At 41.0% G+C, this 12,041-nt stretch overlaps 1 protein-coding gene across 1 annotated transcript in view; it reads left to right on the top strand.

The window, feature by feature from the left end:
• The window catches only part of LOC122879606 (scavenger receptor cysteine-rich type 1 protein M130-like), a 20,755-nt gene extending 8,714 nt beyond the window's left edge, over positions 1–12,041 (top strand). Inside the window, exons 2-12 of the mRNA XM_044203934.1 lie at positions 536–568; positions 647–940; positions 1,589–1,900; positions 1,992–2,294; positions 3,974–4,279; positions 4,375–4,677; positions 6,028–6,333; positions 6,429–6,731; positions 8,154–8,483; positions 10,245–10,327; positions 10,992–12,041. Of these exons, the coding sequence (XP_044059869.1) occupies positions 536–568; positions 647–940; positions 1,589–1,900; positions 1,992–2,294; positions 3,974–4,279; positions 4,375–4,677; positions 6,028–6,333; positions 6,429–6,731; positions 8,154–8,483; positions 10,245–10,327; positions 10,992–11,060 (2,642 nt within the window). The 3' untranslated portion in view covers positions 11,061–12,041. The remainder of the gene's footprint in view (positions 1–535; positions 569–646; positions 941–1,588; positions 1,901–1,991; positions 2,295–3,973; positions 4,280–4,374; positions 4,678–6,027; positions 6,334–6,428; positions 6,732–8,153; positions 8,484–10,244; positions 10,328–10,991) is intronic.

Raw genomic sequence — 12,041 nt, 5'->3', positions numbered from 1 at the left:
ATGTCAGGCCCCGCTTGCAAAACTGAAGGTCACGCTGAACACATGCAGCAGATTAAGATTTCAAATACAAAACATATCAAGTGATAAAATATGATACATCATTATAGATTACTACCCAGCAATAAAAAAGGTCATTGAAATTATAATTAAATGTTAATTAAAATTAACATTAAAATGTTAATTGTTAAATAATAACGCAAGTATATAATAATATAACACAGGTAAAACTTTGAATGCAGGGCTTTGACTTGTAATGGAGTATTTATGCAGTATTGCTACTTTAAGAATCTGAATATTTCTTCCATATTGGGATGTTGCTGCACACATCTCTCCTGAAAGTGAACATCGTTTGGAACAGATTGGAAGTTTGAACCATGAGCTTGTGAGCCCTCGATCTTTTTCGATGGCTTGTTTGTATCAACTCTGTAGAAAACTGAGAAGGGGTGCTTCTACTGCAACTTTTCTGCCTAACCTGTCCAGAGCAGAACAAATAATCATAGTCTAATTATTTTTTTGTTTTTATGATTCTCCCCAGGTCTACAGAGAGAGGGAAATGACAATTCAGAAGGTAAACAGAGAAAATAGATATAAATTAAGATTTACACAAGAGATTATTTTACTAATTACACTCTTACTCTGTGTTCAGAGATGAAAGATATCCACTTGGTGGGAGGATCCAGCCGCTGTTCTGGTTGGCTACAGGTGAAGCACCAGGGAGTTTGGAGAAAAGTGAATGACCGTAACTGGGACCTGAAGTTAGCAGATGAAGTTTGCAGACATCTGGACTGTGGTTCTGTGGTTCGGGCTGTCTCAAGATTTGATGAATACTCATCTTTATGGAGCATCACGCCTTCCTGTCTTGATGCTGAATCTGGACTGACTAAATGTTTAACAAAAAGGTCCACGACTCCTCAAACCAGTTTGGAGATCATCTGCTCAGGTAACGCCATCAGTAGCCATAACAAAAAAACACAAACCAAGCTCAGAGACTGATAGGATTCAATTTTAATGACTGACTGGATTTGCTGTTACAAACATCCATGTTATTTTATGAATCTTGCCAGTAAAGTCTGCTGATTTTTGTTTATTGTGTAATTTCTGGGTACTATAGTATATTTTTTACATCTTGGTCATCTCTGTGTTAATATTGTGTTACGGTATTGCCACTAACTGGTACTGATTTGAATTTGCTGCCTGATGTGTCGATTAGACCAATTGTGTTGTTGATGATTTTGTTTGAAGAAATTATTTTTCATTTGAGGTATACTATGATGTCTTTAAAGTTGACAGAACAGATGTCAAAGGGTAAAAAAACAGGAAAGGACATGTCAAATGCAGGAAAACTGTATTAGCAGAGGAACAGTGCTCAAAAACATGCACAGACAAACAAGCACTGCCTGGCATTACGATTGGCAAACACTCTAGGACCACTTCATTGTTTTGTGTCAGTGTTATTTTGCCATGCCCTTTAAACTAATATTTAAAATTCAAACTCTCTGTCTACATGCCTTTCTGTGTCTTTCTTTCTCACTCTGTCTCTCTCTCTCTCTCTCTCTCTCTCTCTCTCTCTCTCTCTCTTCCTCTTCAGACTCTGTCAGGCTGGTTAATGGGAATAGTCTGTGTTCAGGCAGACTGGAAGTGAAGTCTAACCAGTCGTGGTCCTCAGTGTGTGAAGATGACTTTAATCAGCAGGATGCAGAGGTGGTCTGTAGGGAGCTTGGCTGTGGTGCTCCTTCAGTCCTCCAGGGGGCGCTGTATGGGGAAATGGAGGTGCCAATGTGGACCAAAGAGTTCCAGTGTGAAGGCAATGAGTCAGCTCTCCTGGATTGTCAGATTGACAACTCAGGCTCATCTAGAAATACCTGTTCATCTGGCGACACTGTTGAAATCACCTGTTCAGGTAGAAGTGGAGCTTTGATTTGATTTGGTTTGAGTTTCTATTTTAATAAAGTTAATAAATTTACCAATTACTCTTCTGTTTGTCTTCTCAGAGCCCGATAATGTCCGGTTGATGAGTGGATCCAGTCACTGTGCTGGTGAACTGGAGGTGAAACAACAGGGACAATGGAAAGGAGTGAATGACAAAATCTCTCGCTGGAATTTAAAGACAGCAGACATAGTGTGTAGAAAACTGGAGTGCGGCTCTGCTGTATCAACAGGGGAGAGAGAAGGTCATATTTACAGATTTTTATGGTGGATTAGATCAACTTGTCTTCAGTCCGGGTCTGCATTCAGGGAGTGTGTAATTACAAAGTCTGACTCTTCAACTTCCAACCTGGAAATCAAGTGCTCAGGTAACACCAGAAAATACATCAGCTATAACGTTAATCTTTACAGTCTTTTTGCTTACATTCACATTTCTTTATTTGGCAGATGTTTTTGTGCAAATCAGGTACCATCCAAGCCACAGTAGATCAAGGAGAAATAATCAAGAATAAGTTCTGTTAAGTGCAGATTTACATTCCACCTGACACAGGTGCCACATTGGTGCAGGTGCATGCAGCAAGACATAAGTGCAAAGGAAATGAAAAGGCAGCAATGACTTAGATGATTTATTCAACCACCAAGGGAGCACACAGAAGTGCAAATGGGACTAGTTGTTGTTCACTGACTAGTGACTTGAACTTAATGTGAGAAGCAACAGGGAGTCAGTGGACAGTAGTGAAACATTTTGGCTAATTGAAGACCAAACATACCACCACATTTTGGACCATTTGCAGAGGTTTTATTGTGCATGGGAGAAGCCCTGTCAGGAGGGTGTTACAGTTGTCAAGGTGTGAGATGATCTGTACAAGGAGTTGAGTGGCATACTCAGTCACGTAAAACCTGATATTGATGATGTTATACAGTGATAATAATGTTGAGCTGAACAGAAGGTCTGGCTGGGATCACCAAGAGTTAAGTCTTAGGAGACTGAGTTGAAGGTGGCACTCCATCATCCATTTTGAGATATCAGTGAAGCAGGCCAAGACCTGTCAAGACAGTGGTGTTGTCTGGTGGGAAGGACAGACATAGCTGGGTATCATCAGCATATCAGTGGTAAGAGATACCATGTGAGCATCTGTTTGTTAATTAGACAGACACTGATTTAAATTGGACTGAAGAGTGGGGTTATCCAGCCCAGTGGCAGGGAATGTGCACTTCCACATATTTGATTAGCCACTATAGCGCTTGGTCGTATGATGTCCTGTTGTGGCAATAAATTGAGCCAGGTTCAACTGTTTTGCTGGAAGACCCTGCAGTTTTTTGCCAAAGGCCTATGCGTTGGCACTCTTGCTGCATCCACAGACTGGCCCCATTCAAATGAAGGACGAAGCTGTGTTTTTTCACGCAGGGCTAAAGTCGGTCCTGGTGTTGTCTGGTGGAAAGGACAGACATAGCTGGGTATCATCAGCATATCAGTGGTAAGAGATACCACGTGAGCATCTGTCTGTTAATTAGACAGACACTGATTTAAATTGGACTGAAGTATGGGGTTATCCAACCCAATGGCAGGATAAAGAACTGGGCTTGTTGCAGGAGAATCAACACATCACGCCCCTCATGAACTATTGACATTCTCCTAACTATAGCCACTAGTAGGGAGAGAGATGATGAACCAGCCTGCTCCAACAAGTCTTTCACAGAAGGAAAACAGCCTTTGTTGTGTCGTTAGATTTGTGCGAATGTCTGATTCTTCGTCCTGGGCAAAGGAGGTTAACAGACTCTGTCATGTTAATAATGTATTTGTGTCATGCTGTGGAAAATCTTCCCCAAACATATTTCATTGATTTCTGGTTTGGTAGCATAAAGTCAAATTTGGCTGGATACAACCAGAAGGAATCACTAGGAGGCCTCTGGGGAAGAAGATCTTTTCCTTTCATCCTACAAATCCAGAGTTTTTGTAGATAGACGAGAGATGATGCAATAAACATATCTTTGTTTTTCATTTAAAATTCTAATTCTATCTCACTCTGTCGCTGTCTTTCTTCAGAATCTGTCAGGCTGGTTAATGGGAATAGTCTGTGTTCAGGCAGACTGGAAGTGAAGTCTAATCAGTTGTGGTCCTCAGTGTGTGAGGATGACTTTGACCAGCAGGATGCAGAGGTGGTCTGTAGGGAGCTTGGCTGTGGGGCTCCTTCAGTCCTCCAGGGGGCGCTGTATGGAGAAGCAGAGGCTCCAGTGTGGACCAAAGAGTTCCAGTGTGAAGGCAACGAGTCTGCTCTCCTGGACTGTAGAAGCTCAGACTCAGCTAGAAACACCTGCTCACCTGGCAAATCTATTCAACTTACATGCTCAGGTAGGAGAGGAGCTGCAGCTTTGTTTTGGCTTAATCTCTGTTGTAATGCAAGTTGCTTAACTTCTTTAACTAATTACTCTCTTGTATCTGTTCAGTGCCTGATGAGGTCCAGTTGGTTGGAGGAGCAAGCCCCTGTGTCGGCAGACTTAAGATGAAACACAAGGGAGAGTGGAGACCAGTGTCTAACAGCTATTCTAACTGGGACCTGATGTCCGCAGCTGTAGTATGTAGGCAGCTGGACTGTGGCTCTGCTCTTTCAACACAAAGAACAAATGATTTGGACTACGTAGATAAATGGATAATTACATCTTCCTGTGGTTTGTCTGAGTCTGCAATCAGGGAATGTGCAGTATTACGGCCCCATTCTTACGGTAATAGTCTGGAAATCACCTGCTCAGGTAACACTATCAATGGCAACAACTTTAACAGAAATCCTTATTCTCTTTCCTGTCTGTTTATTAGACTGAAATGTAAAGAAATCGCTGTCATTTTGAGGAAAGAGAAAATGTAATTTGGGTAATTTCCAAATCATTCATTAGACATGAAACACAATCTAGGAAGTCCAATTTGAATAACAGGTCCATTAGTTTGTAGGCTCTGCACAGAGGATTATAATACTCTGACAGGATGTTATAACTCTGGAAAATTATTGCAGAATACTGCAAATACTGCAACAAATTATTATTGTATCTTTCGTTGTGAGGATCGCAAGATGAACATTAGAAATTTGATAGCCTATTCACATATGTAATCCACCGGGAATGAGCACTTCCACATATTTGATTAGCCACTATAGTGCTTGGTCGTATGACGTCATGTTGTGGCAATAAATTGAGCCAGGTTCAACTGTTTTGCTGGAAGACCCTGCAGTTTTTTGCCAAAGGCCTATGCGTTGGCATTCTCACTGCGTCCACAGACTGGCCCCATTCAAATGAAGGACGAAGCTGTGTTTTTTCACGCAGGGCTAAAGTCGGTCCTGGTGTTGTCTGGTGGAAAGGACAGACATAGCTGGGTATCATCAGCATATCAGTGGTAAGAGATACCACGTGAGCATCTGTCTGTTAATTAGACAGACACTGGTTTAAATTGGACTGAAGTATGGGGTTATCCAACCCAATGGCAGGATAAAGAACTGGGCTTGTTGCAGGAGAATCAACACATCACGCCCCTCATGAACTACTGACATTCTCCTAACTATAGCCACTAGTAGGGAGAGAGATGATGAACCAGCCTGCTCCAACAAGTCTTGAGCAAAAGTCTTTCACAGACGGAAAACAGCCTTTGCTGTGTTGTTAGATTTGTGCGAATGTCTGATTCTTTGGCAAAGGAGGCTAACAGACTCTGTCATGATAATAATGTCTTTGTGCCATGCTGTGGAAAATCTTCCCCAAACATATTTCATTGATTTCTGGTTTGGTAGCATAAAGTCAAACTTGGCTGGATACAACCAGAAGGAATCACTAGGAGGCCTCTGGGGAAGAAAGCCAATGCAACCCTTTCTATCTCAAACCCTTAGAGAACAGTTTGAGCTTCAGCTGGCACTTGCATACACAGGATCCATCCAGTGCTTAACCCTAACCCTAACCCTACAGTTTTCCTCAATGCAGTAACATGAGTTATAAGATGTTTTCCTTTCATCCTTCAAATCCAGAGTTTTTGTAGATAGACGAGAGATGATGCAATAAACATATCTTTGTTTTTCACTTAAACTTCTAATTCTATCTCACTCTGTCGCTGTCTTTCTTCAGAATCTGTCAGGCTGGTTAATGGGAATAGTCTGTGTTCAGGCAGACTGGAAGTGAAGTCTAATCAGTTGTGGTCCTCAGTGTGTGAGGATGACTTTGACCAGCAGGATGCAGAGGTGGTCTGTAGGGAGCTTGGCTGTGGGGCTCCTTCAGTCCTCCAGGGGGCGCTGTATGGAGAAGCAGAGGCTCCAGTGTGGACCAAAGAGTTCCAGTGTGAAGGCAACGAGTCTGCTCTCCTGGACTGTAGAAGCTCAGACTCAGCTAGAAACACCTGCTCACCTGGCAAATCTATTCAACTTACATGCTCAGGTAGGAGAGGAGCTGCAGCTTTGTTTTGGCTTAATCTCTGTTGTAATGCAAGTTGCTTAACTTCTTTAACTAATTACTCTCTTGTATCTGTTCAGTGCCTGATGATGTCCAGTTGGTTGGAGGAGCAAGCCCCTGTGTCGGCAGACTTAAGATGAAACACAAGGGAGAGTGGAGACCAGTGTCTAACAGCTATTCTAACTGGGACCTGATGTCCGCAGCTGTAGTATGTAGGCAGCTGGACTGTGGCTCTGCTCTTTCAACACAAAGAAGAGATGATTCGGACAACGTAGATAAATGGATAATTACATCTTACTGTGGTTTGTCTGAGTCTGCAATCAGGGAATGTGCAGTATTACGGCCCGATTCTTCCCGTAATAGTCTGGAAATCACCTGCTCAGGTAACACTATCAATGGCAACAACTTTAACAGAAATCCTTATTCTCTTTCCTGTCTGTTTATTAGACTGAAATGTAAAGAAATCGCTGTCATTTTGAGGAAAGGACATGAAACACAATCTAGGAAGTCCAATTTGAATAACAGGTCCATTAGTTTGTAGGCTCTGCACAGAGGATTATAATACTCTGACAGGATGTTATAACTCTGGAAAATTATCGCAGAATACTGCAAATACTGCAACAAATTATTATTGTATCTTTCGTTGTGAGGATCGCAAGATGAACATTAGAAATTTGATAGCCTATTCACATATGTAATCCACCGGGAATGAGCACTTCCACATATTTGATTGGCCACTATAGCGCTTGGTCGTATGACGTCATGTTGTGGCAATAAATTGAGCCAGGTTCAACTGTTTTGCTGGAAGACCCTGCAGTTTTTTGCCAAAGGCCTATGCGTTGGCACTCTCGCTGCGTCCACAGACTGGCCCAATTCAAATGAAGGACGAAGCTGTGTTTTTTCACGCAGGGCTAAAGTCGGTCTGAAACCGGCCAAAGTCTTATGGATACACCAGTGGCTAACAGTCCAAAACATATACTGAGAAGAGATGGGGGCCTCGACTCATTCCCCACAGTCGCTTCACTTGCTGCCTAGTTGGGGTGGGTCCACTCCGGTCCTCTCCTTGCATTGACAACCAAACACTGATGGCTAACAATTCGGTGTTGGTTTCAGTTCATGTATGTTAACATACTATACAAACGAAGGGACTACGAGGGACTACACCGTCCTATACAAACGAAACTAAACCAAAATACTTCAGGGATGAGGGTTATTATTTATTCTCAATCATGGTCTCAATGAAAGAGTTCCTCCCTGTATCTCTGCAGGACGGCAACTTTTTTGTGCTTATGTTTCTCTCCACCCCGTCTCTCTTTCTGTCCTCTTTTTACCCTCTGGGGTCTGCCCCCTGACAGGCTCATGTTTGATAAGACCCGCCTTTTTGACGTTCAGCAACCAATCAATAGGACAAATGACAACCTGTGACAGTGACAACATATGTTGATATAAGTTGGCCCCTCCTCCCGGCTCAACAAGCTAGAAAGAAAGAGAGAGCGGCTGTGGTCGAGGGAGCAAGAGAGTGAATGAAGAGAGGCAGCGGCGTTAGTGAGAACAAATCAGTGAAACAGATAAATAAAACATTATTTTCTGATTGTTTCACAGCGGTTATATTCTAAAGCACAAATAAACATGCCCACCCCTCCGCCCAACCCTGCAAGAAGGATTTTGAGCAGAGAGCATAGGAGAGACAGAGACAGAGACAGTGATGTAACCTGGTCTGAGTCTATACATTGTTTTTTAGGAAAATCCTGCTCATTCTACTTTTAAATGCTGACTAAATTTCTCATCTCCCGCTGTGTTCGCAGATTTTCTGGCTCAGCCAAACATCTCCTTCTCTACCTACATTGACGGTGTTTCTGAAGCCAAGCAGCAGGGGCTTCAGGTGCTCATGGGCACCAACTTCACCATCAGCTGCTCCATCCTGCCACAGTATCCAGGAGGGTTCTTCCAGCTTATTTTGACCACCTCAGCTACATCACAGAACTACACCCTGCCAGCTGTCAATCACTCTGCCCATTTCCTGTTCTCTGCTGCAGACCACACCCACCAAGGAGACTACAACTGTGTTTATCACATCTATGTTTTCTCCAGTAACTTCTCTTCTGAGAGCCAGCCACTCTCTCTCACTGTCTCAGGTACCTTCATAGACAATATGGGTCAAACAGGGAAATGTGACACTGACAACACATGCAGGCTTAAAGTATTATTTGTCTGAATCAGATAAAAAGTCATGAGGTGGCAACTGTTTATAAGACATACAAGAAGCATACGATGTCTTCATGTTTCCTGCTGCTGTTCAGACTAATCTCATGAATGAATGAATGAATGAATGGATAAAGGACATGCAAACTGTAACTAAGTATAAAGTTAATATCAAGTTTGATTGCAGGTTTGCAGATGTGATGAGTGCATTCCCAACAGGATAATACAACACTTTAGCTGAACTGCATTTAAAATTAATTTAGTGTTGGTTTATAGAATTAGATTATGTGTTTATTTGAGCACCTGACAATCTGTGATAATGAGAAAACAAAAAGTCTTCACTTCCATCCAGAAAACCAGCAGTCTGCAGATTTGTGATTTCTGTCCATGACCATAGAGTGGATCAGTTTACCCAGGGCTCATTAAATACCATGCACATAGTAGAAGACAGAGGATAAGAAGTGCAGCTTTGTTATGGATTCAACCACTAAAAGTCAGCAAAAACAAGATGTATAGCATTCAAGTCCAAGTGAAATTAAATTGCAGTTTCTCTCTGCAACAGCACACATATCCACTCTTTGAATAGCATGCCCTGTGTTCTCCTTTGGAGAAAAATATATTTTATATTTTTTGGTTTCATGATGGTGTTTTTTTATTAATTTGTTGCACCGCTAGTTCTCCTTCTAGGTTGATGGAGAACTTTTTTCCATACAGCCAATCAAATCACTTCGTTTCAAACCATATTTGCATAAATCGGTAATATTAGCATTCTATCATAAGCAGAGCAGACGGTCTCACTGACTAACAGCCAGACAGCAGCCTGCTGCACAAAACAGGGGCCAAAGACTTTAAACAGCATACATTAGCTTTCCTGCTAAAGTCTAACTAACAAACATGAACACATGTCCTGTCCTGCACCTTAGCTTCACTGGGGAAAAGAGCACTAACGTCAGTTTGCTGGCTACATAACTAATCAGCTGGTCAGCTGCAGCACATTAAACAGCATGTAAACATGTGAAAATATCTCTTTGGTAAGTTTAGATGCTGGTGTGGTCCTTTACTCTTCTGTACCACTGCTAATAACACACTGTCTGTCCATGGCTTGTAAACTACAGCACAAGCTCAGCCTCCCAGCTGTCAATCAAACACAAAGACTGACACGCCCCTCCAGCTGCTGAGACAAAAAGGAGCATTTCTAATATTTCCCCTTAGACCAGTTTTTCTTTATTTAATAATAAAAAGACTATTAATAATACATTTTCTAAACACTTATTGTTGACTGCAAAAAGGGATGAGTGTAATTTCAGCTGGACTTTAACTAACTCCTTAACTCAAAAACTTGTTTATGCTGATCTCCAGTGGTTGATTTTTTTTTATCTTTGCTGCAGGGATGGAGAAGTATGCACATGGTGTGATCGGCACACTGCAGATACTGCTCATTCAATTCAATTTTATTTATATAGCTCCAATTCATAACAGAAGTTCTCATTGCAATTTTCCTACAGAGCAGGTCTAGACTGTACTCTTGTACACAATGAATACTGTGGATGTGATTTCGCTCAGTGGAAAATACCGTTTAAAATATAAGGTGGAAAAGCCAAAAATAATTTTAATGAAGCAACTTTATCTTCAAAGGAAACTGCTGCACACACACTCCTGCATAAACGGACGTAATGATTGTGAATCTGTTTCAGCCTCTTTAACAGTTCTGTTCATCAGACTGGTTGTCCTAGTGCTGATTGTGGCGTTCACTGCTGCCCTGTTTTTCTACTGCAAGGTATGATACACATCAATGGAAGGACTGTAGGAATGTAATATCCAAAATTCAGTATTCAATGTACTTTGAGATCACAGTTTGGTATGTGTTAAAAAAGCTACATTTTTGAGCTACTTTGTATCAAACTCAGCACTTCCTGCACTGATGTTTCACATCAAAAACCTTCCAGTGGATCACAGGACAGGATCCCTCTTTTTCCTGGTAGGCTTTTAATTTAAAACATCTGCAGAAAATACTGTTTTTCACTGATGATAGCGTAACAGCAATAGAAAAGTAGAAGTGATTGGAAATAATACGTGATAAATCACATTACTGTATTGTTGTTATGATAAAATTAGCGCTCTGGAAATCTACATATTACTGAATTTACCATTTTAACTATTAGAATACAGGTCATTTCAGCCTCCCTCTGTGTTTTTTTTTTAATCGGCTTTTATTTGAGAATTTATGGTAGCTAACAATTACTCATGCTTTGAATTTACGATCCACAGGTGCTAAATCATAGACTGTAATTAGACCGTATTAGACTATTAAGACTACTTAGTTAATACAGCGATCCCTACAGAATTGGGGGTTTGAGTTGAATACTTAACATACAGTATATGTATTTAGAAAAGAGCAGGTATTTAAAGACTTAAAGACACTTTCTGCCATGTCTCTGTAGGCCACCAGAGGGCAAATGCCAAGAGAGGACAACATTGAGCTGGATTACCTTAAGGGTGCTGAAGACTAGCTGGATGAAGAGGCAGGAGCCCAGGGAAAAGACTAGGATCCTCAAGGTGCACATCCAGATGGACTGCTCAGCTCTCACACAACACATCAGCGCAGCATTCTTCTGAATTCAGTGTTTCATCTCGATCTTATTGTTTGGGTCAAAGTCCATCCCCTTGTCTGTCAGGTGTGGGATATGTATCCTGCAGATTTTCCTGGAGAAGACTCGGTTCTGGGGTCCAAGGAGGTAAAAAGTGAATTTCACAAAAAAAAGAAAAATTGCCAGACTTTTAAACCATTACAAATGGTAAAGATAACTGGTGAAATATCATATATATAAATATCATCATATATACATTCGTGTTTTCTTACTATATTCTTAGATTTTAAATTCCTGCACTGATGTTTCACATTACATAGGACATAATCCCACCCTTTTCTGGAAGGTTTTTCATTTGAAACAAACAAAACCTTCATGGATTCTGAGGTGGACACATTTTCAGTGTTCCCTTTTCATACAGGAGATGTACATAATACGCCCTGTTATACCCTTACCCCTGTTCTAAAAGTAATATCAGTGAAACTGCAATGGTTATTGGGAATATGGATGTACAGTACAGATCATTAAAGTCACTATTGTAATTGATTATAAAGGTGTTACAGTTGTAGTTGGTTCTTTGCATGATGAAAGTAAGATGCGAGTAATGGTGACAGAGTTCCATGAATTAAGAAAGCTGATGATAAGTTAAATGTTGTTCATTTTTTGAAGCAACCAATTGCAGTAAGTAACTAAGTAATATTTTGATGTTTCTGTCTGTGTTCTGTGTCTGATGACTTATTGTCAGACATAATTTTAAGACTAATGGGTTTTTAGAGTCGATGAGAGGGGCTTCTAAGCCACTAAAACCAAATTACAAACATCATTTGTTGTTAGGTCAATGTATTTGAACAGTTAAACAATGTGCTTTTTAAAATGTATGACAATAAATGAAGCTTGCATTGA

The sequence above is a fragment of the Siniperca chuatsi genome, linkage group LG7 (genome assembly GCF_020085105.1).
Source record: "Siniperca chuatsi isolate FFG_IHB_CAS linkage group LG7, ASM2008510v1, whole genome shotgun sequence".
In the NCBI taxonomy this organism is placed as follows: domain Eukaryota; kingdom Metazoa; phylum Chordata; class Actinopteri; order Centrarchiformes; family Sinipercidae; genus Siniperca; species Siniperca chuatsi.
Note: the sequence above shows the minus strand (reverse complement) of the source record. Positions and strands in the feature narration are given on the sequence as shown.